The 26481-nt window shown below is 38.2% G+C and overlaps 1 protein-coding gene and 2 long non-coding RNA genes across 16 annotated transcripts in view; 2 read left to right on the forward strand and 1 right to left on the reverse strand.

The window, feature by feature from the left end:
- The window catches only part of LOC101693406, a 43678-nt gene extending 36525 nt beyond the window's left edge, over positions 1-7153 (forward strand). For both annotated transcript variants that reach the window (XR_198524.3, XR_001180975.2), the window contains exon 4: positions 7050-7153. This is a non-coding gene — a long non-coding RNA (uncharacterized LOC101693406). The remainder of the gene's footprint in view (positions 1-7049) is intronic.
- On the reverse strand, positions 817-26454 carry STEAP4 (STEAP4 metalloreductase). Of its 2 annotated transcripts, none has more exons than XM_004739680.3 (5): positions 26348-26454; positions 8402-8859; positions 7026-7553; positions 5519-5683; positions 817-3671 (listed from the first exon to the last, which is right to left on the reverse strand). In XM_004739680.3, exons 2-5 carry the CDS (start codon positions 8855-8857, stop codon positions 3387-3389), a joined length of 1434 nt encoding a protein of 477 aa, XP_004739737.1. In that variant the 5' UTR covers positions 8858-8859; positions 26348-26454; the 3' UTR covers positions 817-3386. The 2 variants fall into 2 exon arrangements, with proteins under 2 accessions (XP_004739737.1, XP_004739738.1); XM_004739681.3 differs by having other exon boundaries at positions 3422-3634.
- The window catches only part of LOC123387001, a 319566-nt gene continuing 307183 nt past the window's right edge, over positions 14099-26481 (forward strand). For 10 of the 12 annotated variants that reach the window (XR_006601305.1, XR_006601306.1, XR_006601301.1 and 7 more), the window contains exon 1: positions 14099-17052. This is a non-coding gene — a long non-coding RNA (uncharacterized LOC123387001). Of the gene's footprint in view, positions 19976-26481 lie in introns of all 12 variants that reach the window. The other 2 variants (XR_006601302.1, XR_006601307.1) reach the window with 2 other exon arrangements.

The raw sequence follows: 26481 nt of genomic DNA on the forward strand, positions 1-26481 counted from the left end.
TCATTATCATGGCTCTTCTGTAGTCCCTGAACAATTAATGCATGAAGAGATTTTAGTGTGATTTCTAACTGAAGTGGCTTTTGAGTAGGGGCTTTTCTGTTTGCTTCTTGCTTTCTCCAGGTTGCTAGCCTCTATTTATTTATCAGTTTTTATCTTGCTTTTGAAAGAAGGATTATGCTCATGAGGGCTGAGGCTGTCCAGTTGTGCAGGATGTTTGATGTTTGATGTTTGCTCTGCAGGTTGAAATCCAACCTGAAGTCAGTCCATTAGTGAAGTGAAGCCAAGTGAAGTCATTAGCTCCATCCTGGCAGCATCTACGTGGAAGAAGGAAAGGGTTTTTTTTTTTTTTTGTCTATTTCTTACCGAAGTCCAGTGTGGGATAATATACCCCTCCCCCCGCTTGGCCAGCCAATGCTCTCCCCTGTCTGAGGGTGAAAGTGAGGCACAGAGGATACTGGAGTGTACCCACTGCTGAGCTCAAGTATGTCCTGGATGAAGCCACAGATCTGTTAATGTGCTTTTAAGCTCATGTGCTGTATCTCCTTTTCCTTATGCCTGAAGGGAGGTATTTTACTTCCAGACAGGAACTATTGTGATTTAAAACATTTTAATCTCTCTCTCTCTCTCTTTTTTTGCAATGCTGATGAGTCAAAACTGGAATCAAACAAAAGTGGAACATATTTTTAAAATAATATTTAATGAGTACAAATTGACAAAAGCAGTCATCATTTACCATGGGGAGAACATACAAAAATAAAAGTTTTGTGAGCTTAAAAATTTTCCTAGAATACAGTGCAGTTTAATCTAAGTTTTTTGTTTTTTTTTTTTTTTTTTTTTTTAATAGAGAACAGGTTGGTCCTGTTAAAAGGAAGTTCACTACCCCCATCTGTTCCAAACTCTTTCTTTTCAACCCTAGGTAAAAGGGAGGAGTCTGCTGTGTTAGGAGGATCAAGTTGGTTTGATGGTTTGACGAGGAAGGAGCTTGAGAGGGATAAGGGGAGGAAATTGGCTTCTCTGGTCTACTGGTGGGGCTTGGAGCCCTTGTGGTTGAGGCTGAGGTCAGGGTTGCCAAGGCCTTGTTACACTAAAACCACTGGAGGCATTCTTCAACTTCCATTGAAGAACGTTTGATGGCTTTTATAAACTACCCAGGCAGAACATTTTTACTAGGGTTATAAAAGTAGAGTTTTACTTTAGGTAGGATTTTTTTTTTTTAACCTAAGTGTGGCATTCTCTATTTTAATGATGAACTATGGCCCAGTAAAAACTCATCACCAAAGAGCATGGTTAACCACAGAGGCTTTCTTTACTTCAACCTGGGTAGTATTTAATTTTGAAGCAACCATTCTCTAGACAGCAAGCAGGCTCCAACCCTGGAAGACTTGGCCATTTTGCACAAAATAGAACGGATGAGTAGTAATGTTTTCCCTGTCTTTCCCCCCTCATATAACACCATATAACCCAGCTCTGCTCACGGTTTTCCAGGTTTTTTGTAAGCTTGCTTAGGTGGATCAGGGATAAATTAATGGAGCATGTGTTCTGTGTTCCTTCTCAGTGAACACAAACTGATATAAAAACCAAAATCTGTAAAAGGTATGATGAAACCAACACCCTCATCCAATGGCAATGAAATCGACGAGGTCAGTTTAGGAATAATTTGGCAATATATATCAAGTGTGATTAAGAGTTTCTTAATTTTGTAATCCCAGTTCTTTGCAAGTATTCTAAGGAAATAATTTAAAATATGGAAAATTAATAAGTGCTAAGATATTCTCTGAAATGTTATTTGTTTTAGTAAAAAAAGATAGATATAACCTACATGTTTAATTAGTGCAGGGGTTAAATAAATGCCCATTTGATGTAATATATTGCAGCCACTAATAATACATGCATACCATGTAAGAGAACAAAACCACTGATATATTAAGTGAAAAAGGAAGGATGTAAAATTGAATACATAGTGTAGATGAAACTATTATCAAAAAGTTTTGTAGAGAAATAGCCTGGGTGGTGGGTGATGTTTTCATGTGTTTTAATCATTTTGCATCACGTAGCATATATGATAATAAAAATTGAAAAAAAAAGAAAAAAGAAAAATAGATGGCCTTTATAGAGCAGGCAGAAAAATGTCAATCCCAAAGGCTTTTGGTTATTTCAGTTTGTGGGAAGAGGGTGCTTGAGGCTCTTCCAGCTCCATGCATGAGCCAGGAAGGCTAATCCTGCTGAAGATCATCTTGGAAATGGCATAGTCAGCACAGGAAAAACAGAGAAAACCACCCTGCATTCCAGCAAAGGTTGGAGAAAGAACCAAGTCTCATATTTCAGCTACTGTTCACACCTTTCTACTCTAAGATTTTACATAATTCTCTCATCTATGCCTGGGTCAAACTTATTCTTTCATTATTCACTTAGTTTCACTGCTTAAAATTATAATAAGCCTTGAAAAATTACAGCAGCTACTTTTTTAATGCTAGAAATCCATTTCATAGATGATTAGTACTGAACAATATATTTGGAATATGCTATTCAAAAAGCATTTTCAATACTGAAATCATACAAAACCTAGTAGAGTGCAACTTTATAAAGTTTATTTAGCTTGCTGTCTAAAATTCTGGCTTATTTCAACTTTCTGTGTAAGGGCTTTTATTTTGCTTATTGTACATTGAAAAACGAAAAGTGGCTATCTCTCCGTTTGAACTCAATCTTCCCTACACCTATTCCTTGTAGAGGAAGAATCTTTTAACAACAGTAATAGATTTGCATGTATTCAGCCCATGGTTTCTTTCCATCAATGGTGATATTTTTGTTGTGTTGTGAAATAGTTCTCCACAGCACCCATCCGGGTTGGCAAAAGCAAAATTGAAGAGCACTTTTCACTATAGAATTCACTATGGCAATACTTAGGATCACCTTCACTTAGAAAGAACAGTAAGAAAGATTCTCATTCCTTTTACTTCATTTGACCCCCTTTTTTTTTTTCAGACATGTCTCAGAAAGCCTTTATCAGTGGCCACCATCTTACTGTTTTCCTTTTCATTGCACTCAGCCCTTGAAACAGAGAAGGAAGTTGCATATATTTGTCCTGGATTTTGCAAGACATTAGGTCATGCATGTTAAAAAACAAAACAAAACAAAACAAAAAAAACACTTTAGTGTGAAACCATAAAGCTCACTGTTACCTCAGCCCACTGCCTCTAGGAAGAAGAGAGGCAGAGACCTACATAGATTCATCACTAACCTCCAGATTAAATGGTGTTCTAGTCCTGTCTGTCAATTTTTCAAAGTCAGGTAATAGTTCCTTCTCTGTTAACAAACTTCAAACAATCGTGGGAGAAAAATGCTTTCTTAACTGTGCCCATTACATAGTCTTCTCTAAATATACAATACTAGAGCTGAGAGTCCATGCAAATTGAATTTTGCTTTAAATATTGTCCATTTGATGTTGGTTTTGAGGTCCTCTCCCAGCCCTGGCGAATTCGTGTGAGGGTCTTGTCTATACACGGCAGGATGAGGATGAACTTGATCACCAGCACGGTGCAGGGAATGATGAGTGCTATCACGTAGGCAGAAGGAAGATACCATCTAAGACTCGAAGGACTGAGGAATTTCTTCCCGCCGTACACCATGGTGTGGGCTGTGCATAAGATCAGGGTCAGATAACCCAGTTTGGACTATACAAGCAAGAAAAATATATATATACATCAATACTGTACTTCTATTTTAAAGTGAAACTCTCTAAGCCAATGAAGGATATTCATTACCAACCATAAATGTTTGACATCTGAAATATTTAGAACACTCTGCTAAGTACTGGAGAAAGCATTAACCCTCCTTTGGGATGATAAATATTGCATTAAAAAAAAGAAGATTGTGCTTACTAATGATATGGTGGTTTCATCCTTCAAAATGTTTTTATTTTTTTAAAATTTTTAAAAGATTTTATTTATTTTATTTGACAGATAGAGATCACAAGTGGGCAGAGAGGCAAGCAGAGAGAGAGGGAGGAGGAAGCAGACTCCCCACTGAGCAGAGAGCCCGATGCGGGGCTCGATCCCAGGACCCTGGGATCATGACCTGAGCCAAAGGCAGAGGCTTTAACCCACTGAGCCACCCAGGCACCCCCAAAAAGTTTTTAGAAGCATGTAAAGTTGGCATGCAACATCGTCTTAGTTTCAGGTATACAATATCTTGATTTGGCAATTCCGTACATTTTGTACTGTTCACCACGATAAGTGCAGGCACAATCTGTCACCATACAATGTTATTACCATAATATTGACTATATTTCCTGTGCTGTACTTTAATTCCCAGGATGGGCAATCTAGGTGAAGGGGATTAAGTTGGTTTCATCTTAACCTGGCTGGGGATGGGAAAGTTTGTTAAGTGTAAACTCTTCTCAGTTAGAATAAATAATATACCTTGATTTCTTCCCCAATGGTAAAACTCTTTCCTTGATCAACTTTTCTGGAGGCCAGAGATGAATAAGTTACAGTATGTCCTCAAGAAGTACCACATTAGTTTATGTTACTGACTAAAAGCAGATGCTAGCTAATTTCTATTGCAATAAAGAACAATTAGCAAATTCACTTTTATTTGCTTGTTTTGTCCTAAATTCTAAAGCTCAATGTTTCTTTCTGTCTTAATGCCTTGACTAAAGGTGTTAACATGAGAAAATGTTGACTGCACTTGTTCTCTGGGAGAAACTGCAAGACTTTTGAAATTCAAATAGTTTTATAAAATTCAAATCTAATTTCAGTTACTAATGATCTTCTCTATTATTATCCTGGTTCACAACAAGCATGCATCAGAATAATCTGGAAGGCTTGTTAAAACACAGTGTTGGGCCACACCTGCAGTGTTTCCGATTCATTAGGTCTGGGTGGAGCCTGGGGACTTGTGTCTCTAATAAGATCCCAGCTGATGGTGAGGTTCTAGGCACCACACTTGGAGTATTACTGGTCTATAAGAATGATAACTAGGTGCCTTTAGTGAGATATCTGGTGGTTGATACATGGGAAACAACAATTTTCCCCCTTACAGACCAACACTGGGTCTGGTATGATTACAGTCTAACATAGCTTGCTTTGATGGTTTTAAACTTGAGTTTAGTATATGCCCTTTTGTATCAATATCTATCAGTACAGATGTTAAGGTTGATTTTCAGAAGTAGAAATTTTGTCTTTGGGTCTCTTCACATTGCATCTAGCACATTCCTACATACAAAGTTTAATAGTGTTGGTATTTTTCACTCTCTCCTCTGACCTGTGGCTCTGGGAGTAGGCAGTGATCTTGGCATGTGATGCCCAGCTAGGAAACAAAACTATTATGGTATGCCTTTTGGTACCAGAGTTTAGCATTTTCTCACTTGAATTTGGTTCAATTGCTATTTTTGTGACATTGCTAGGGAAGTGAAGGAGCAAAATGAAAATTTATGCATAGTAAGAGAGAAAAATGAAAATATTTGTAAAGTCAGAATTATTTTACAATATAAAGGAGATTAAATATTAGAAGTCCTTACCTGGACAAATCGGAATTCTCTCCAGTTGACCATGTTGCTAACTGATGGCAAGGAAGTGATTCCCAAGAGGACAAACAGGAAAAATCCAAGGATTCCCAAAGCTATGTACGAATCATTAAGCCAGGCAGTAGTGGTGCTAAATGGATCGTCTGTCTTGGCTAGTGCCTAAGAAAAATTAAAAGCAATTTTTAAAAATTAAATTTTTTTACAAATTGCCCAAACTTTTAAGGGGACTGAAAAATACTTCTGCAGGGTGTATTGGCTCCCAGTGAATTGTATGTATTTCTTAATAATCACTTAAAAATAGCTGTAGAGAAAAATACACTTGGAAATGATATTTCTTGGTAGAAATAGTAATTGGTTCTGCTGGGACTTTATTATAATAGTTGACTCTAGGAGTTGTGTAGAAAGTTTTAATTGACCCTATAAATTCTAAAACAAAGTAAACATTTACTTAAACCTTCTTTACCATATGGTTTCTCATTCCCCAAGCAAAACTCGTTGTTCTCAAATGATTGTATCAGGACTCTGTTTTTCTGCTTTATATGCTGATTATTCACACACACAAAGTTTGGGTTCTTTCATGTTTATTTTTGTCATAATATAGCATCAAGTCTGTCACACCACAGATTGAGAAAAATCAGGCCCTTAAAATGGGACTCCTACCCAAGAACTTCCCGTGTATTTGTGAGGGAAATAATGTAGAAAATTCCACAGAAGTCCCATCAATGAGTTATCGACTCATAAACTTTGAAAATGCAGTAAGATTGATCAAAACCAATTATTTCCAAACTAGAATGGATGGATAGCACTTCCTCTGGGACTGCTTTAAAACTCTCTGCGCTGATTCTCTCTGCATTTTTGACTATGCAGAAAATAGTATTTGACATTTGCTCAGAATTGTTTAGTTTTCTGGTTATTGAGGATGGCTCTCTGCAAGTCAAACATTAATGAAGTTATAAGCACCCTTTTGTGAATTTGTTTACCTTCCTGTGACACAGGTTTGAATAGCCCCCTTACTTAGAAGGTAGTTGGTGTTGACTTCCAAAAGCAAGCAGCATGCATAAAAATAGAAGCTTGAAAACACATTGGTTTATGTTTATTGACTGTACCCCCTCCCCAAGGAATTCAAGTAGGTGTTATTAGGTTTCCTGAGCCCCCAAATCTGTCAGTTTGCCGGTAGCCCTATGAGTCCTGGGAATGCACATCTGGATCCAAGTGAACCTGGGAATCTAACTTTCATTCTCAATAGTTGTATAATGTCTCAACTGCATTCATTAAAAAAAAAAAAACAAACAAACAAATCAAAAACCAAAAACCAAACCAAACCAACAACAACAACAACAACAAAAGAGAAAATAACCCAAACCTGACAGGAGCTCTAGGACTTTAAAAAATAAAGATGCTTAGGAGAGAGCAATTTTCTATAATTGTGAAATGGAATATGATGTAGCAAGACTTCTCTTTGATTTAAGGAACTGGAGAATGCAAATGAGTAAAGATTTACCTGGGTAATGGTTCTGTTTTTCAGGGTCCATCGTACATAATAACGAATAGGAATCACAAGTGTGTAGAGGACATGAAGGAAGGCAAATCCCAGTGCCACCAAGCCAAGCTGCTTTCTGCAGAGCATCCACTGGTCAAGCCAGTCTGGGAATCGGCGGTATTTTGTCCCTCGGTACAGTTGCAGAATGGCAGCAATAACACCAGGGAGGTAAACCAAGGCAAGCAATGTAAGTGCTGCTATCGGAAAGATCCGATTTGGAATGGAAATAGCCAAGCGAAATGTGCTGTCTTGATTGCCATTAGCGTAAGGGTAGAGTACGTCTCTTATAACGCAGTAGCAAAAGAAGAAGACACACAGAATAGCAGACAAATAGAAGGGGAGCTTCCACATTGGAAATAGTTGCAGGGGGTAGTTTTCAATTTCTTTGGCTGCCAGGAGAGATCCTTGATCCAGTGGAGTAAGTCCAAGAGTACGAACAACATCCATCACTCTTTGCTTGGCTTTGCTGTCGTTTCCACAGACAAACACCTGGGTTAAGAATAATCAATTAATAAATAATGAAATAATATTTACTCTTTACTTTGGGCATTACTTTGAAAGTCTGTGTAAGCACCATGCCAAACAAGAAAATAAGAACATGCTTTTCAGACAAGGGCATGGACACAGTATGTTTTAAACTTGGACAAATGTGCTAGATGGTTAAGTACCAGGGTTCAAGTTGAGAGTGGTTCTAAGCATATCACACTGATACCATAGGACTTGGTTCTCCACAGGGTGAATGGTTTTTCTTCTGTATTCATGGGTGCTAGAACACTTACAGATTATGTTTAATCTCCATGAATAAATGGAATCAGTTTCATATAGTGTTATAGGAATGGAAAGGTTATCCATCAACAGTGTTATTTTTTAGTACGTGCATGGAACCTGACGTCATTGGATTCCATCAAACTAGAAACTGAGAGTGCTGACAATGAGGAATAAATCACAACATCGACGACTTTACTTGGTTAAACCCAAGAAAATTATCTGCAGCACATATTAGCAAATGGAAATGTTTAGTTGGTGTTTTATTTTGGAATTCTGTTTTGGCATCTTTGAGGTAAGTGTGCATTAAAACATTTGCTTTTTTTTTTTTTTTTTTAAAGATTTTATACATTTATCTGAGAGAGAGACAGGGAGAGTGAGAGAGAGCATGAGTGGTGGGGAGAGGGAGAAGCAGGCTCTCCGCTAAGCAGGGAGCCCAATGGTGGGCTCAGTCCCAGGATCCTGAGATCATGACCTGAGCCAAAGGCAGAGGCTTAACTGACTGAGCCACCCAGGCACCCCAAAACCTTCACCTTTTAAAGATTGAGTGTAAATTAATAATTTAACCGTACCTGCCGATTTGCATCCAGTGCTCCAGACTGGAGAGCCCAGGCTGAGATGGTATTAAATGCTTTTACTACGTGGGCTCCTGGCAGCAACTGAGCGAGGTACTCTGCATTGGATTCCAGATACTGATCAATTTTGAGGTTGTTGCTGATGTCGACCAATATTTTTCCTTTGAGCACCTCAGTTAGTTCTTTGAGAAAATCATAATGCTCTCTGTGGACTGCTAAGATTATGATGTCTGATTTCTGGGCTGCTTCTAAGTAGCTCAGGACCGCTGCACCGTTGGGCAGCAAACTGGACTTCTGTGGGTTTCTACTTCCAAAAACAATAGAATAATCACACTGGAGCATTCTGAGTGCCAGTGATCTTCCAAAATCTCCAGTTCCAAAAATACATACAGTCTCTTGCTTTTCTGAAGAATTCATAGTAGAAGGAAATGCACCTGTAGAAGTCTTTTCCATATCTGAAAGATAATAACAGAAATAGCCAACAATACAGGAATGTTCAACATGGAAAAATTATTGTCATATATATTCTCATATGTGTCTGATTGAAAAAAATCACTAGTCAAAAACTTCTTCTGTTGGATAAAGAGATGCAGTGAAAAATCAGGACACTTGTTGGTGGATGCTTTAAACTACGGATATGTGTTGCAATGATACCAACTTTGCCCAAAACCTAACAGTTCCAAGTGTTCTCAGAGCAAACTCTAGCAAAGAATGCACTAGTAAAGAAAGTGTAGAGCAATTTCTTTATGTTTCATGATACAAAAATTCCTAAATAAAACATCAGCAAACAGAATCCAGCAGCTTGTTAAAAGAAAATGGACATTGATCAAATGGGGATTATTCTAGGAATGTAAAGATGAGTTCTGTAAACTCAGTATTAGAAACTCTATTAATTTAACTCGCCATATTAGAAGATTTAAAGAGAAAAATAGTCCTATTTGTGGATGCTAAATGGGCAGATGTTAAAATTTGACATTTATTTTTGACTTATAGTTTAAAAAAAAAAGGAGTAGACAAGTATTTCCTTAACATATAAAGTATCTCTTTCAACCTAAAATCTAGAATCAAACTTAAGAGAGAATTACCAAGAAAAAGAAAATTCCAGAAACCTCCCAATAAAGCCATAAACCAGATGGGCCATAAGCCAGACAAATGTATCTGCTTTGACCACTTTATTTTATTGTTTGGAAATTCTAGCTAACACAACTAGACCACAGAAAAAAAATCTTAGGTATAGAAATTCAAAAGGGGTTGTGGATGATGAAACTGTAGTCTCAGAGAACTTGTGAAAGTCAACTGAAGAAGTACCATATATATAAAATCAATCCAGGATCTTGTTTAGGAGCCCAATTAATATCAATATTCTTCACATACTAAAAAAATTAGTTTGCAAATGGACTCTACTTAAAGCTGTAGCAGAATAGGGAAAATATTTAGGAATAAATCTAGCAAGATAACAAGACAAGTACAAGATATATATGAAGAAAAATATAAAATTCCCTTAAGACCCAGAGAAGGTTTATGTAAATCTAAAGGCATGTTCTTGGATGGGCTGGTCAACTTTATGCTGCTCTCAGTTTTCCCTAAATTAATTTCTAAATTCTGAAAAACAAAGTAATGAATAGAGGGCTAGTTCTATTGAATATTGTTGAATTTATATAATTTTTAATTTATCTTTATAACAACAAATTATCTTTATATGTTATCTTTATAACAACAAATATTGTTAAAAAGCATGCGAGTTACCTTTTTATAAAGCTAAGGGGCACCTGGGTGACTCAGTGGGTTAAGCCTCTGCCTTTGGCTCAGGTCATGATCTCAGGTTCTTGGGATCGAGCTCGGTGGGGAGCCTGCTTCCCACTCTCCCTCTGCCTGCCTCTCTGCCTTCTTGTGATCTCTTTGTCAAATAAATAAATAAACTCCTTAAAAAATAAATACTATAAAGCTAAAATAATGAAGTAATATGGCAGTGTCACAGGAATAGAAAATGTTCAGTGAAATAGTAAAAAGTACAGAAATTGACCTCTGCATATATGATAAAGATGTCATCTCAAGTCAGTGAGAAGAAGGTTATTCAGGAGCAAATATTGGGACAGCTAAATAGCCAATTGGGAGAAAAAGTTGAATCTACATGTCATACTCCTCTTCAAAGGAAATTTAAAATATATTAAAGATTTAAATCATGTGTGTATGTATGTATGTATGTATGTATCTACTTATGTATCTATTTTTTAAAATATTTTATTTACTTACTTAATAAAGACACAGTGAGAAAGGGAATACAAGCAGAAGGAGAGAGGGAGAAGCAGGTTCCCCAGCAAGCAGGGAGCCCGATGTGGTACTAGATCCCAGGACCCTGGGATCATGACCTGAGCTGAAGGCAGACACTTAATGACTGAGACACCCAGGTGCCCCTGTATCTATCTATCTATCTTAAATAGAACTATAATAAAACTAGAAGGAACTATGGAGAATTCTTTTGTAACTTTAGAGGGAAATGGCCCTTTTCTATACCACAAATCCCTGAAATCGGTAAAGAATAAAGGAATAAACAAAAACACAAAATATCTCTCTCAACCTGAAATCTAGTATCTAAATTAAAAGTAAAAATTGTCATATATATTACATAAAACTGTGATTTCATAAAAATGAATAATACCTACAAAGCAGAAACCACTGTAAGCAAAGTCAGAAGATCATCAACAAAGAACAAAAAATATTTTTAACTCCTAAAAATTAAAAAAAACATCGCCCAATAGAAAATTGGGAAAAAGATATAAGTTGATTTTCATCCTAAGGTGATATAATATAGTAAAAAAAAATTTAATCTTACTCAAAATAAAAGAAATGCAAATTAAAACTAAACTGAAATATTGTTATAAAGCATGTGAGTTACCTTTTAAAAGCTTTTGAAATTTAAATTAAAGACAAACGAAATAAAAATGCTCAAATTCCCATGGTCCAATAATATAGTTTAGGTTATTCTGAAGAACATTATTTTTTTATTTCAGTAATGAATTTTTCTCAAAAAATTATTTATTTTAAATAACACTTATCTTTTAGTGTAAATTTTCAGTTTACCTTTTCCTTTCTTTCTTTTCTTTCTTTGGTCTCTTTTGTTCAGTAATGTATCCCCAGTGCTAGTAAGAGCACTGACTATGATGGAAAGGGCACTCCTTGACAAAATTTGTTGAGTGATATTAGAAAGGTGGAATGGAGGTGTTGGAAGGAGCTCTTTGCTCTGTGTGCCAGGCACAGTGTAGGACACATAATGAAGAGAAGGGTGAGTGATTAAAGTGTAACCACTGGGAAGAATAAGGGAGAAGGAAAGAAGTTGGGAGGATGTGGTAAAGACATTGCTTCTATCACCCAAATGGCTTTCAAGAAACCGTCAGTGAATTTGCTGTGAAATTTAAACCAGATGTAGTCACTATTCAGTTCTTACATGGTGGATTTCATGCCAATTGTAGAGCACAGGAAGCTCACACCTTTTTAATGAGATTTCAGAAATTTGCCCTTTCCATTGTAGCCTTTGGAAAATACCTATATTCTTACCTGAGCTTATCGAAAGGTGTACCTGTATCATAAGCAGACCATTTAGAGCTTTGTAGGTAGTGAGAAGTCATGGAAGAAATGGACAGGAAATATAAGACTACCCTGTACTTCCACTGAAACTCTTTGAATAATTGATTGAATCACCACAGCTGAGTCATTTGTAGAACTAGCTAGTGACGGACAGCCTACACTAAGTCAGAGAAGGGCATGAGCAAGGTTGGAGGAATGCCTGAAGAGGACACCAAGCCTCTCCTATGAAAACATAGCTGGGTCTTTCCGAAATTCTCTGTAGCATCTGCCAATGCAAACTACTTTAACAATTTATAATATAAGTCACCACTTCTGTAATATAAGCTGCTAATCAGTTCATACCTACTTGTTAGAGCTCAAATTCTCAAACTGGTGAATGATGGCTTCATTATTATGAATGTGTTCAAAGAATGTCAGTTGGCTGACTATCCCCTCACTTTTTATCCAGCGTTTTCCCCTCATATATTATTTTTCTCTCTCTTTTATTCAGACAGACATTTGCAAGTAAAATAAAGATATGATAAAGTTACCAGTGTCCTTTAATGGGATGGATGCTATCTTTATTGACATATTCTCACTTGGATCACCTTAATCGTTGCAAACAGAGAGTCCAGACTCTACTTTGACAATTTGGCCACTACCTTAATTTATTCTGACCTGTCATAAACATTTTTTTTTTTAAATGGAGATGTTAACTAAACAGCACTGGTTTTTTTTTGTTGTTGCTCCAACTCCTGCTGGCACTCTCAGAGACTCTCAGTGAGTCTCTCAAGTGTGAGACTCTGGATGTCTCAGTTTCATCATCTTTCAGATGAGAGATTAATAGCACCTGCTTTGGAGACATTGTGTGGATTAAATGAATTAATGTATATTTTGTTTCTTTTGGCGGGGGGTGGGGGGGGCGAGGAGAGAATCCCAAGCAGGCACCCCTTCCAGCATAAAGCCACATGAGGGGCTTGATTTCACAACCCTGAGATTATGACCTGAGCCAAAATCAGAGTCAGATGCTTAACCAACTGAGCCACCCAGGTGCCCCATGAATTAATGTATCTTAAAACGTTTCTTGAGACATAATAAGTACTTAGTAAATGGGCTGTCATTAATAGATTATTCAAATAATCTAGTGATTTTCTAATTTTTCAATCTATTGATTACCTAATTAATATAACCTTTATATAAATTTTATAAATTAAGGGTTAATTATGCTTCTTTAACTGAATATTGGAAATAGATAAAATTTATCTGAAATAACATTCAATAATTCTTAAGAAGTTTCTGCTTTCCCCACTTATTTCGTACAAATGAAACCCTATAAGAAAAGACTTTAGAACATATGAGTTTATCAAAACACAGATGTATAAACAGCTCAAGTGTGAATTTCTCTCATTTGTAATTCTTACTCATTTTAATTTTTCCCTCTTAAAATGCAGCTTGGCAATCCAGTGTAACACACTTGGGCTATTATACCAACCACTGAAATTGTTTTCAATTTCTTAAACTTTCACACACTTCACTGGGCAAATTATAGGTACAAAGACAGTAAGGAAATATTAAAATATCACTGATTGACTTAGAAAGAAATAGAGTCATTCCATTGGGCAATTAGTCCTTAACAAGTTGTTGAAGTTCGAAGGTTGATAATTGTGTTGGCGACATCTTGAGTTCTTTAAATCCTCCACGTTCTATTTCCGGTCATTGGGTAGTAATGGAGATCTGCTGAACTTCCATTGCCTAACAGAGAGGTCCACTTTGGGGACCCACATCTTGTGTTTCTGGATTCTTGTCCCGAGACTTTTCTGATACCCATACCTGCTTAGCATTCAGACATGTATGACCCGTGGGGCCACCACAGACCAATGGAGAATAGGAATCCATGAATAAACAGGTGCTTACACTTTCATCATCTGGCACTCAGTTCTGACACATTTTATAAAGCTCCTCAGAAAGCCCCAATGGGGGCGCCTGGGTGGCTCAGTGGGTTAAGCCGCTGCCTTCGGCTCAGGTCATGATCTCAGGGTCCTGGGATCGAGTCCCGCATGGGGCTCTCTGGTCAGCGGGGAGCCTGCTTCCCTCCTCTCTCTCTCTCTCTGCCTGCCTCTCTGTCTACTCGTGATTTCTCTCTGTCAAATAAATAAATAAAATCTTTAAAAAAAAAAAAAAAAGAAAGCCCCAATGGAATAGAGCACCACTCCTCTATAGGGGTGGCTGACTTAATATTCTCTCCTGCGACCTTTCTTATGAGCCGAGTGAGAGCCCCTTGCCTCTCACTCCTGCTCCTTGGAATCACTTCCCTGGTAAACTATTTGCATTGCAAACCACTGTCACCAGCTCTGCTTGCAAATCAACCCAGGACAAGAACAACATTTTTGTTGTTGCTATTATTATTGTTGTTTTTTTTGTGTGTGGAAAAAGAAAAATGAGCAGACCTCAGTTCCCATAACTGGGATGATGAAATAACATGTAAAAAATAAAAAAGTTGGTAATTCTTTGGAAGAATTTCATTCTGAACTCTCGGAAAAAATTCCAATAATAGGAGTTCATAAAAATGAGATGTATGCATAATCTAAACCACAAGGGAGATCAAGTTGAGGGTTCGTCTTACAGTAAGTACTATGTAAATAAGGAAGTTATGCCTATTTCAGACTATTTGTAATTCAAAATAGCTCCCATGTGTAAACATGGATTTATGGAAGTAGTGTAAGATTTCTTATGCAATGACTTAAAAAAAGTTTCCTAATCCTATTTTACTCTTAGATGTAGGAAGAGGGAATAAAGAAAATAAGAAAGGTAGTACACAGGAAGCAGAGTTACTAAGGGAAAGGGGGTTCAGATAGTTAAAACATGGCAGGGCAGTTTCTTTTTCCTTCTGCTCTTTACAGACCTCAGTTCTGTAACAGGAAGCATAACAAGAGTACCTCTGGACTGGAAAATCTCCAGGGCCGATTTTGCGTCTCCTAGAGAGGCTGGTGGAGACTGTGGGGCCAACACAGGTAAAGTGATTACACCTGGTGTTCATATAGATTAAGAGACTGATAACCAACAACACAGATGCAAAGATGGCAAAGATGACTTTGGAGAAGCGTGTGTGTGTGTGTGTGCACACGCGCATGCATGCACATCTGTACATGGCCTGGGGGGAATCAGGTGTGGGTCATGTAGATGCCAAGCCCCTCGGTCTGCAGATCCCACCCCAGGCCTGAGGAGGCCTTCTTCTGGGACATTCCAATGAAGCATCCCATGAGGATGTTAGCACTTGTCTGGCTTTTGCGGTTTACTTCTGTCACTTCCCAGAGTCAGAGATTAGAGAGGGTCCCAATTTAGGAGAATTCCAGCATGTGAGAAACGTGGAAATGTCCAAACAAGAAAACAAAAATCGCATATTTTAAATGTTTATACTTAATAAATCAGTGCTACTAACAAAAGACTCATTTTATTTGAAATAATTATAGATTCACAGGAAGTCTTAGAGATAGTACCAGAGGTTCCTGCAAATCCTTTGTTTGCTCTAATGGTTACATTGTACATAGCTACAGAGCAAAGTCAGAACTGGGAAACTGACATTGGTGTAACGTGTACGGATAGTTCTATGTCATTTTATCCCAAAGGTAGGTTCGTGGATCCACTAGGGGCAATCAGGATACAGAACTATTCAGTGCCACTCCATCTCTGCTCTCCTAACCCCTGGAAGCTATCCATCTGCTGTCTAAATCTTTAATTTTGTCATTTGGGGAAAGTTTTATAAATAAAATCACACAACATGTGACCTTTTCACAAAAAAAATTTTTTTTTTCACTTCCCATAATGCCCTCGAGGTCCTTCCAAGCAGGTAAGCCTATCAGTTGGTTCCTTTTTCTTGTGGAGTAGTGGTCCACTGTACAGGCTCCTTCATTTGTTTCTTTTCTATCTATATGCCCTGTTTGGTGAAAAGTCATCTCATCTTGGCCATTTTCTAGTTGGATTTTTGTTTTTTCACTGTTGAATTTTTGTTTATTCTAGATATGAGGTCTTTGTCAGATACATGGCCTTCAAATACTTCCTCTAGATATGTAGCTTGTATTTTCATCATCCTAACAGGGTTGCTGACAGAGCAGAAGTGCTTAATTTTGATTAAATTTAACATATTGCCTTTTCTCTTTTATATATTGTGCTTTTCATTTCATATCTAGGAATTCCTCACCTAGGCTTTAGTCCTGAATATTTTCTCCTCAAAACTTGATAGTTTTATATTTTACATTTAAATCCATTATCTGTTTTGAGTTAATTTTTGTATAAATTCTGAGGTTTAAGCCAAGTTCATTTTTTTCCCTATGAATATCTAATTACTTCCCTATCAGTTGTTTAAAAGACCATCCTTCTTTCATTGAATTCCTTTTGTACCTTTTTCAAAAATCAGTTGCCATACACATGTGGCTCTATTTCTGGGTTCTCTATTCTGTTCCATTGATCAATGTGTCTACCCTCTGTCAATGCTATGCGGTTTTGATGACTTAAAATTAGGTAGACTGATTCTTCTCACTTTATTATTTTTCATTTTTCAGAATTATTTCAGAAATTCTAGTTCCTTTGCCTTCCCATAGAAGTTTTAGGATAATCTTGTCCATAGCTATAAAAAATTGTTTATTTTAAATGCTTATACTTAACAAATCAATGATTTTTGGCATATTCCAAAAATACAATGCAGCCTATTTGGTTTGTTTAGGAGATAACCACAATCTTTATTATGATATTAATTCATGTCAAAGCGTAGTGGCAGTGTACTGTTATCTAATAAATAGATATTACAGTTATCTAATTACAGATATCTAATAAATAGATAATACAGTTATCTAATAAATCTAAAGTTGTATAATGGACTTCTTTTCATCCTAAGCAGTATATTTCTGTATATGCATAGCCCTCATTTGGAGAATACGTCAAAATAAAATTTTAAAATCCCTGTGTATCAGCAGCAAGAGAGCAAATTGACCTTTCTCCCTTCTCTTTGCCCTGGAAGAGACCCTATTCATCATTCCTCTTAGTAAGAAGAACAGGAATCAACAACCCAACCATGCCACTTCTGAACGGTGAATATTTTCTTGTCTTTTTTTTTTGTTTTGTTTTTTGAAAATGGGCCTTTTGTTTCCCCTAATGTGTTCAGAGAGTGAAGGGGAAAATATGTAAATATTTATGAATATAAGACCACTTGTAAAAATGAGAAGAGGAAAGAAAATCCCCCCTCCCTCTCAGGTGCAGATATACCTGAAAGGAAAAATCAACCTCCATGAATCCTCTTATGTTTTTTATTCTGAGAAATTTATAGAAAATACAAATTAAGGCAAATTATTTTATATAAAGATTCAAACTTAGTTATACATAGTATTATATTGTTTTTCAGTTTACCCAATTTTATATTTTTTAGACAAACTAAAAATGCAAAAAAAAATTCTTTCTCTAAAACGATTTGGAGATAATCATGAAAAGGACTATAAAGATAAAACTATCATCATAATGCACAATTTGGGGTAATAGAAATAGTGTGCTGGGAACCATAAAGACTATAAGTAGGCAAAGCAGAAACTCTTTATAGAATTTGGTTTGGGTGGGAATGCAGGGAGACGGGGTTATGATGGTGGTACAGACAGTGAGATATCTCCCTGGCACTCCTTCCAGACCTTTGTTCAACCACCAAAGCAACTTCTTAGAATCACTAAGGTTTATAAGATGCAAATACTACTACCAAGGGTTATGCTAGAAACCAGTGCTTCTCAATCCTGGTGGATGGTAGAATCACAAAGAGAACTTGTATAAAATGCAGATGACCAAACTCTTGGATACTCTCAGTCAACTGGTCTAGGGTAGAGCAGAGGCATTTTTTTTTTCCTCCAAAATAGCTCCCCCAGATAATTCTACTGTTGAGCCAAAATTGTGAACCATTGCCCATTTGTTAGCTTTCAGTTAATGGCCTGCTACAGTGGTTCTCTTCCCTGGTCACACATTAAAATCAGCTAGGTAGATATTTAATGCTAGGGCCTTGCCCCCTGAGATTCTGAATCAATTGGTCTGAGGTAGAGCCCAGACATCTGTATTCTAAAAACCAACCAACCACAGAAAACAAACAAGAACAACAAAAAACCCCAACCCAAACAAGCAATCAATTTTGAAGGAGCACCCAGGACTGAGAACCACTGCAAATGAAAAAAGATAAGGCTATCTTTTTTGGAGAGGGATGGTAGGGAAGGAAAAGTCGGAGAGAAAGCAGGGTGTTGATGAGGTTGTAAGCGGTTGCAGGAACATTTCACCTGCTTTACCATAACTTTTTCCACAAAATAGTCATTGGCTGAGTCTGAGAGGCAAGAATTCATATTTTTATGAAAACCAGAGGGACGAATGTGTATGTAGTCCCCACAGGAAAGAGAATCAAGGGAGTAGGTCTCAGGGCTTGGTGTCAGACTGCAGGAAGGCTTTGCTCTGTAACTGCCTCAAGGAAACCCTGACAAGTTGTTCTCCATGAGCCACAAAGTCCTTTGGGTCAAATCCCCCCACCGATGTCCTAGAGTACTCCTGAACACTGATTCTCACATAGGGCCACACACTCCCTCCTTTATCATTTGGATGAAATCACTATTAAAGATAGTCCCCACTTAAGAATTCACTTTGAATCCTGAAATGATTGTTCATCCAAGATGTTGGATTCTTCCACAAGTAGTGCCCCCACTGGACTCGTACACTTCCACTGGGGTCGTAGCACACAAATCCAGTGATCTGTCTTGGCTCCTTCCGGAGAGCTAGAGTATAAACAACGCTTTTAAACTCTGCAAGATGTGACATGATTTTTCATTTTAATTTGAGACATGTAAATAGGGACTTTTTTTTTTTAACTTCTTCCTTCTGTTTTATTATTCCTTCTGAATTTTGACCTGAAAGCCCTACATGACTTGACAACATATCTGTAATGAGCTGAAACCCATCTATCAAGTATTTCCTTTCATCTCAAGGCATAGGGGCAGGAGGGAGTTCTGCAACGGTGCCAGTCTTTGTGTGATTAAAACATTTGTTTTAATATATCCCAGGGACAAATGGAAAGCAAAAAAATAGTTTTAAAAATTTAAAAGCTTCCACTAACACATGAACTCATCCAACTTATTCACTGAGCTATTTCTGTATTTAGTGAGATCAAGGTTCTTCAGGGAAAGCAAGCATATCCACAGTTAAGCCGATATCCTTTTCTGACAAGTATATATTACTGCAGTAAAACCAGAAGACTTTGACCTAAAAAGACCTCTGATTGCAGTTTATGAAAAATGTAACATATCTACGATCAATGGATTTTTCTACTAATTGTTTGTTTGACATTTAGTTTTCAGTGTCTATATGTTATTTGAAAATATAATAGTGTATTTCTTATTTTAGCCTCTATATTAGAAGTACCTCACTTAGTGATAGTCACAGACTAACATCTAGCATCTAATGCATTTAATCTAAATAACCAACTGCAGATTGGTTACTGAAAATCTGATAAATTATTTCAGTTATTTTGTAAGAAAATGTTATTTATCTCATAGCAACCAAGTTTACTGATGATTTGTTTTTTTTTTTGCTAGCCAGTAGAATACAAAAGGAAACAGTAATCTTAACTTGTATGGTTTGATCAAGTCACAAGAGCATAACTAAATCTAACCTTCACATTTATGTTCTTATGGGTAAATATACTTCCTCAGGAATTGCTAGTAACTAGAACCAGCTATGGCCTGTGCCATAGCTATGATTCTGTTAGTAGCATTTTACTACCACCCAATGAATTACCAAGACAGCAAGGAGATGCAGAACTCTGTTATCTATTTTAATTGTACTTTAAAAGAAAAATTATTTATTTTTAATTTAAGTTCTTCATGAAATTCTAGTTCATCCAGAAATCTTATTAATACATGTTTCTGCATTTAGATCTCAGTGCATCTGTTGGGATAAATGAAGACTGTATTCTGATTTCCTGGCCAAGAATTTTATCATGTAGGTTCATTATCCGCTGACTAGGATAGTTAGTTCATTTGATTAAAGCCTGGGGCTCATGATGACAAGGTCAGGAATTTAGTCTTGTCTGAGTTAATTTGTCTTGACCTCTATTTACCTTCTAAATGCCGAACAACTTCTTAGGAATCTGTAGTTCACCAAAGATTCAGCATCAGGACAGAACCTGGACTGTCACCAACAGAAAAACAGCTCTGTCTCACTGATTACGTGACATTTGGCTCATACAGGCTACATGAGCATTTGCTTATTGGATACTTTGGTGATTGCAACAACCCACTTAGTATTCAGTGTCAGTTAGTGGGTTTTGCTTTTTCTAGGACTACTATGGCCAGAGACATTTAGCAAAAGATCTGATCATTTCCATTTTTTTGGTATTGAAAATTTTATTGATTTATATGCAAGAGTAAGAGACAGAGCATGCCAGAGAGACCACCAGAAGTGGGGAGAGGCAGAGAGAGAAGGAGACACAGACTCCCCACCAAGCAGGGAGCCCTATTTGGGGCTTGATCCCAGGACCTGGAGATGGTAACCTGAGCTGAAGGCAGAGTTAACCCACTGAGCTACTCAGGTGCCCTTGATCATTTCAATTTTGAATGAACGTTGTTTCAGTAAATTTCCTATGAATAGTCATTTATCTTCGTATTGAGGCCACTAAAAATTATCTGAATATAATTATCTGAATTGCCAAATTAGTTTTGGGGTAGAGGAGTTTTGCTCTGGATCTGATCCCACTCCGAAGTCCCTGCTGATGAAACTCATTCTGCTTCACATTATCTATCTTATCATTTGTTAGAAATTTCCTGGGGCTGGGGAGCCTGGGTGGCTCAGTTGGGTGAGTGTCCAACTTTTGGTTTCCCCCTGGGTCATGATTGCAGGGTCATGAGAACGAGCCTGCCTACTCCCCTGCCCCTGCCCCCCTCAGGCTGTGTGCTCAGCATTGAGTTGCTTGAAATTCTCTCCCTCTCCCTCTGCTCCTCCCCCAGCTCTTCAGTGCAGGTATTTTCTCTCTCTCAAACACATAAATAAATCTGGAAAAAAAAAAAAAAAAGGAAAGAAAGAAAGAAAAAATCTCCTGGGAGTGATTTACACATTCTTAGGAATATAGTCTCCATCTTTGGGGTATCATTTTCTTTTATTTCTAAGCTGGCTCTCAGAGGCGAGGACTCCTCAGGGGCCATAGTGCCTCTGATGTTTGCCAAGACCCATCAGCTTGAGCTTCAGGGCAGGATCTGGCCTTGCAGACTTTCCTTGGCTTACCCCAGGGGACAAAGTGCTCTTGAAACTCCTTCCCCTTTCCTTGTGTTACACTCTAATATACAAGCTTGAGAGCTGTGCTAGTTTAAAATATTTCTTTAATGAGACAGCACCTTTTTAAAATTCCTTGGTTTTCAATCTCAGCTCTTTTCAATGGTATGGTTGGAGACTGGCTTGCCAGGTGAGGTCTTGAAATCAGCCATGGTGGGAGTTTCCACACCACAGGAATCAGCAAATGCTACAAATCAGGACTTTTTCTTTTTTTCTTCCTTAGAGAGTCCTTTACCAGCACTCCACTGGCTTTTTCCCTCCCTCTTATCCCTTCTCCTTAATAATGGCATGTGACCAAGGAAATTGGAAAATAATTTGGCTGATAGGATGATACACTTTTCCAGTCCTGTCTGCAACTTAGCCCTAAATCTCTTTCCTTAGGAGCCTCCCTTCTCAGAAAGCTCCTAGGCTTTAATGAAAACAGGGTCCATGTTGGCTCCCTCTTTCCCCGGCAAAGGGCCCACACCCTCTCCGCCCCACACATGGAATGAACACAATGCTGACTGTGAATCTGATCCTTCTAGACTCCTGCTTCCCTCGGGGAGACAGAAACAGGAACATCTTTGTGAATTCCATCCCCAAACACATACGTTCCCATTTTCCAGATATGCTTCAAGAATGCACAATTGGGGATCACACTTTGGGAAAACTAGAGGCAACTGGCACCTTTCATCATTAACTGAATTGAACCACTTGCCAACCTGTGAACTGCTTTCACCTCAACATCCTTTCCTTTCCTATGAAGAAACAACTGGGAGCATAATCCATTTTTTTTTTTTTTTTTTTGGTATAAGAATGACTTGGTGTAACAATTCTTTTGAACTGTTCACTAGGCTTTGTATCTTATGCCATGCTTTCAGGTATTAAAGAAGGGTTAACATGTTTTACTTAAGTTAAACTAATTAAAACCATTAAGAATTCAATATTCCAATTTTCATGACCTCAGTTAAATGCTGTAATCATATTATATCACTCCTTAAAATGAATTAGACTCTGAAGTATTATAGTTACAGTTTTTTTTTAATGAAACTTACCCAGTATAGCAACATAATAAGGTCACTAAAATTAAGGTTAATGAGAAGAAACACTAAGGTTCCTGCCAATTTCTTCTTTCTTTTAAAAAATAACAATTCCCACCCTTTGTTTTATATGTACTGTACAGTACATAGCAAGCTCATGCTTCTCCTCAAATGGCAAGCAGTTGAACTCTGGACACTTTGACCTTAGGTAGTACAGCGCAGGGGGCATCCGGGCTCATAACCCAGTACATCCATGAGGGTTCATGTATTCCAAACTTCAGAATCAGTTTGATCAATATCTTGTGGGGTTCCATGTTTTCAGTAAACTTTGTGAACAGACTGTCTGTGCCAGGCACCGTGCCAGGCTCTAGTCTTGGGGAGGATGTAGACCCAGAATCAAACTGCTCTAATGTGACCTGTAAGGACCCAAGCACAGGAAGGTGCACAGTGGACCCCATGTTAAAGATTGGGAACTAATTTACCTGGGAAACAGGACAAGAAAGTATACTAAAGTCTGTGCAAAATGGCTTCAGCCACTGTTTAACTTGGGTTCAAAGCTGTTTCCACACTGTGTAAAAAGAGCAGGTCGAGGTGAAACACGCAGAATCAGCATGGACTGTGAAGTGCCCCCTTGGATTCCCAGCATTAGTGCCAACATCACTGAAGACCTGACTGGAACCCCCTGTGATTTTTTTCCCTTCAGTATTTGGCACTCAGGCAAAAGAGACTACCTAATTGTGTTCTAATAACCTATGAAATGTGATATGCAATGACATTGCTACCTCTTAGTTTCTTTTTTTAAAATTATAATTCCTAACTTTTCAAAATTACCTTTTGTCACATTTTTTTCCCTTTTAAGTTGAAAAGTGGACTTTACTTTAGCCTGGCATTCGGATGGTTCATACAATCTACATTTAAAAGAAACATATTTCTCTCAAAGTAAGTTTGTAGAAATATGTGACTGTCAAAGTACAATGTGGTAAGAATCTCACACATGGTGTAATAAACTCTTCTGGGAGTTTATTGTGGAGAAGCATTTGGATCAGGGTGTCAATGTCCTGCCTAGTTAGAGTGGAAATACTTCTGTTAGAGTAGTGCATTTTTTTTTTTTTTTGCAGTTATATATTTCTGAAAGATGATCTTCAAACAGTACACCCAATCTTTGTTCTCTTTTCCTTAATGATTTTGGAAGAACAAATTGTTTAGGTATATAGGCCAAGTATGTTTTCTTATCATGCATTGTTTTGTCTTTTTTTTTTTTTTTTAAGATTTTATTTATTTGAGAGAGAGAGTGAGAGAGAGCATGAGAGAGAAGGTCAGAGGGAGAAACAGACTCCCCCTGGAACTGGAGCCTGATGTGGGACTCCATCCCTGGACTCTGGGATCATGACCTGAGCCGAAGGCAGTTCCTTGACTAACTGAGCTACCCAGGCACCCCATCATGCATTGTTTTGAGCATTAATTATCCTTACTTGGCTTTATTCCTTCCAGAAGTGATTTCTTGTCAACAAAAGAACAAGTGCAAATTCTGAACATTTCAGAAATGTCCTAAAAGTCATTCAAAATATCTTGAGTAGGTTTAACACATCATGCAGAACTGTTCAGAAAGTCTTAATCATTAACTATTGACTCATATTCTTTGGATTTACAAAGAACAGTGTCAAAGAGGTGACTTCAGAGCTCTCATCTTTGTAAAGTCTAATTTCTGTCATTTCTTGAGGAACTGTAACTTCAAAAAAACCCTCCCACCCAGACAACTACATTATTCATAGCCTGTGTAGAGTCTCACAGTAAGAATTACAGGTAGACGTGGTGCAGGCACATGGCGAATGACCTCCTTCTTGGAGGACAACCCAGAGGAAACAAGGTACAAGATACTCTAGCAAGTCTTCAAGTTTGAAAGGTGATTAGGTACATAAATCTGACAGTGGCTTAAGTCTTCTTAAGATTTTAAAAGGAAATGATTTTTAAATAGCAGTTGACAAAAGATCCGAATGACTTGCAAAGAGGACCAGATGGTGAGGATCATGAAACATTGGATTGTGTTTCTGTGGGAGACTGCAGAATCAGCTACTTGGGAGATTTTAAAAGGAGAATTTATGTCCTTTTAATAATGGCATTAACAATGGTAGAGTGACTAAGGGTGGTCCTTCAGGAGACAGGGAAGAGCAAAATGACTGCCCAGCATTGCTTCAATTTTAAAATTCTCTGACATATGGATCTATTTTTCTTAAAACTGCGCAGAACAAGGCTCAAGGCTCAGGGTTTTCAATTTATTAACAGGCTTATAAAAATGTATTTCGCTACTTCTAACACCAGTTAGCAAGCTTAAGCCAGGCACAAATCAGGAAATTATTCTCAAGTTAGGGGTTAGGTCTTATACACATTAGTTTTTGAACCTGCAGTTTCTATATGAACTTCAGCAGGACCATAAACATTGCCGATGGAGAAAGTGCTATGACCCAATTTCTCTGTACACATGTACCATTTACTTTACAACCTCGAAGCCTGATAAATAGGGGAAAGCTTCATCCCGTTTTCTGGGTTGGCAATGTTTGCCATGCAGGTAGGATACACACAGGTGGAATTTCATTCTGTGCTAAATCACAGCATTCTGAAAAACTCGGGGCCTTGCAAAAGGCCATATCTCAAAAAAGTTACTGCTTCAAATAAATGTGCCATTTTATAAAATTACACCTACTGTATCAGAAAAAATGTTCTTTCATGTGAGTGACATTTATATGACTGCCATTTATAGGGAATAGGACATTCTCACATAGCATGGCTGAAGAATGGTTTTCAAAGCTGAGAGTAGGGGCACCTGGGTGGCTCAGTCACTAAGCATCTGCCTTTGGCTCAGGTAATGATCCCAGGGTCCTGGGATCCAGCCCCGCATCGGGCTCACTGCTTGGCGCCTGCTTCTCTCTCTCCCACTCCCCCTGCTTGTGTTCCTCTCTTGCCTGTCTCTCTCTGCCAAATAAATAAATAAAACCCTAAAAAAAAAAAAAGAAAGAAAGAAAGAAAGAAAGCTGAACGTATTCTCTGAATGGGAAATGTGGCAGATGTCTAAGATACTTGTATGCGAAGAGATGCTCCACAACTGGGTACTCTCCCCATAAAAATGAAACTTGCATTATTATGAAGAAAGCAATCACTTGGCCATACTTATTGCATTAATGAGATTTTCAGTATGTTTCAAACCAGCAAGCATCTTTGGTCATGGATTTTCACCTTGTTAGATTTAGAGTGTGGGACTGCATGGATCATCTGGTCCAACAGCCTTTTGTTTTACAAATGTGGAAACGGAGGCAGAGGTGGTGAACTGCTAGTTAGATTTAGCAATAGACTTCTTCAAGTTCCCTCCCCTACTCTCCATCCAATTCACATTCATTATAGTCATCTTTTTAAAAAAAATTCCTAAATTACCACCGGGGGGGGGGGGACTACTTTCTAGCTGCCTCTGGACAAACAAGGGAAACGAGGCTGTATTTATTCTTCACAATAAATTACTTGTAAACGATATTTATCTGGAAAAGCAATCGATAAATTTCAGAAGGAGATTTTTAAGTCAAGATCAAGGACGGAAGTGTTGCAGATCTCAGGACAAATTTCAGCTCTTGGTGAAGATCTGAGACTGCGGAGATTGCCAAAACCACATTCTTCCAGGCTCCCTTCTGGGTGAGCGCCACAAGATTGCTCTTGTCGAGAAGTAAGGCACAGAGAGTAATACAAACCCTAAGCCTTCCACCTTTGGGTTTCTCGGCACCCTCGGGTAGAGATGAGCGAGAAAACTCCAGGAAGCTAGATGCTTGCTGCATTGCTTAACTCAACGCGCGACACCCTTGGATGGTCTTTCCTGGAGAGGGGCGCAGGGGGGCGCGGCAGGGAGTTCGCCAGCACCTCCTTCCCGGTGCGAGCTGGCGAGGGAGTGAGGTCCTGGAAGCAGGGGCTCGAGCTGGGCTGAAGCAGAGAAGGGAGCGGGGCAGCGTGGCGAAAGGTACGAGGCAAGAGCCGCGACGGGACCCACCTGCTGGGAAGCGCTTGGGAGGCGAGGCGGCCGGGGTCACGCGCAGCTGCGGCTCAGCTCAGAGCAGCGGGTGGCGCCTCTCGAAGCTATAAGAGGCGGTACAGAGCGGAGGGAGGGCCCGCTAGATTTCGCAA

Source organism: Mustela putorius, unplaced genomic scaffold (genome assembly GCF_011764305.1).
Source record: "Mustela putorius furo isolate JIRA1106 unplaced genomic scaffold, ASM1176430v1.1 tig00003845_pilon_pilon_pilon, whole genome shotgun sequence".
NCBI lineage: Eukaryota > Metazoa > Chordata > Mammalia > Carnivora > Mustelidae > Mustela > Mustela putorius.

What these genes read in the sequence shown, in the direction of transcription:
- STEAP4 (XM_004739680.3), bottom strand. Translation starts at nt 8,857, where the DNA reads ATGGAAAAGACTTCTACAGGTGCATTTCCTTCTACTATGAATTCTTCA. An exon ending in CACTGGATGCAAATCGGCAG is followed by an intron (nt 7,554 to 8,401) that starts GTACGGTTAAAT and finishes TTCTTAACCCAG; the next exon opens with GTGTTTGTCTGTGGAAACGA. An exon ending in GAGAATTCCGATTTGTCCAG is followed by an intron (nt 3,672 to 5,518) that starts GTAAGGACTTCT and finishes TTGCTTGTATAG; the next exon opens with TCCAAACTGGGTTATCTGAC.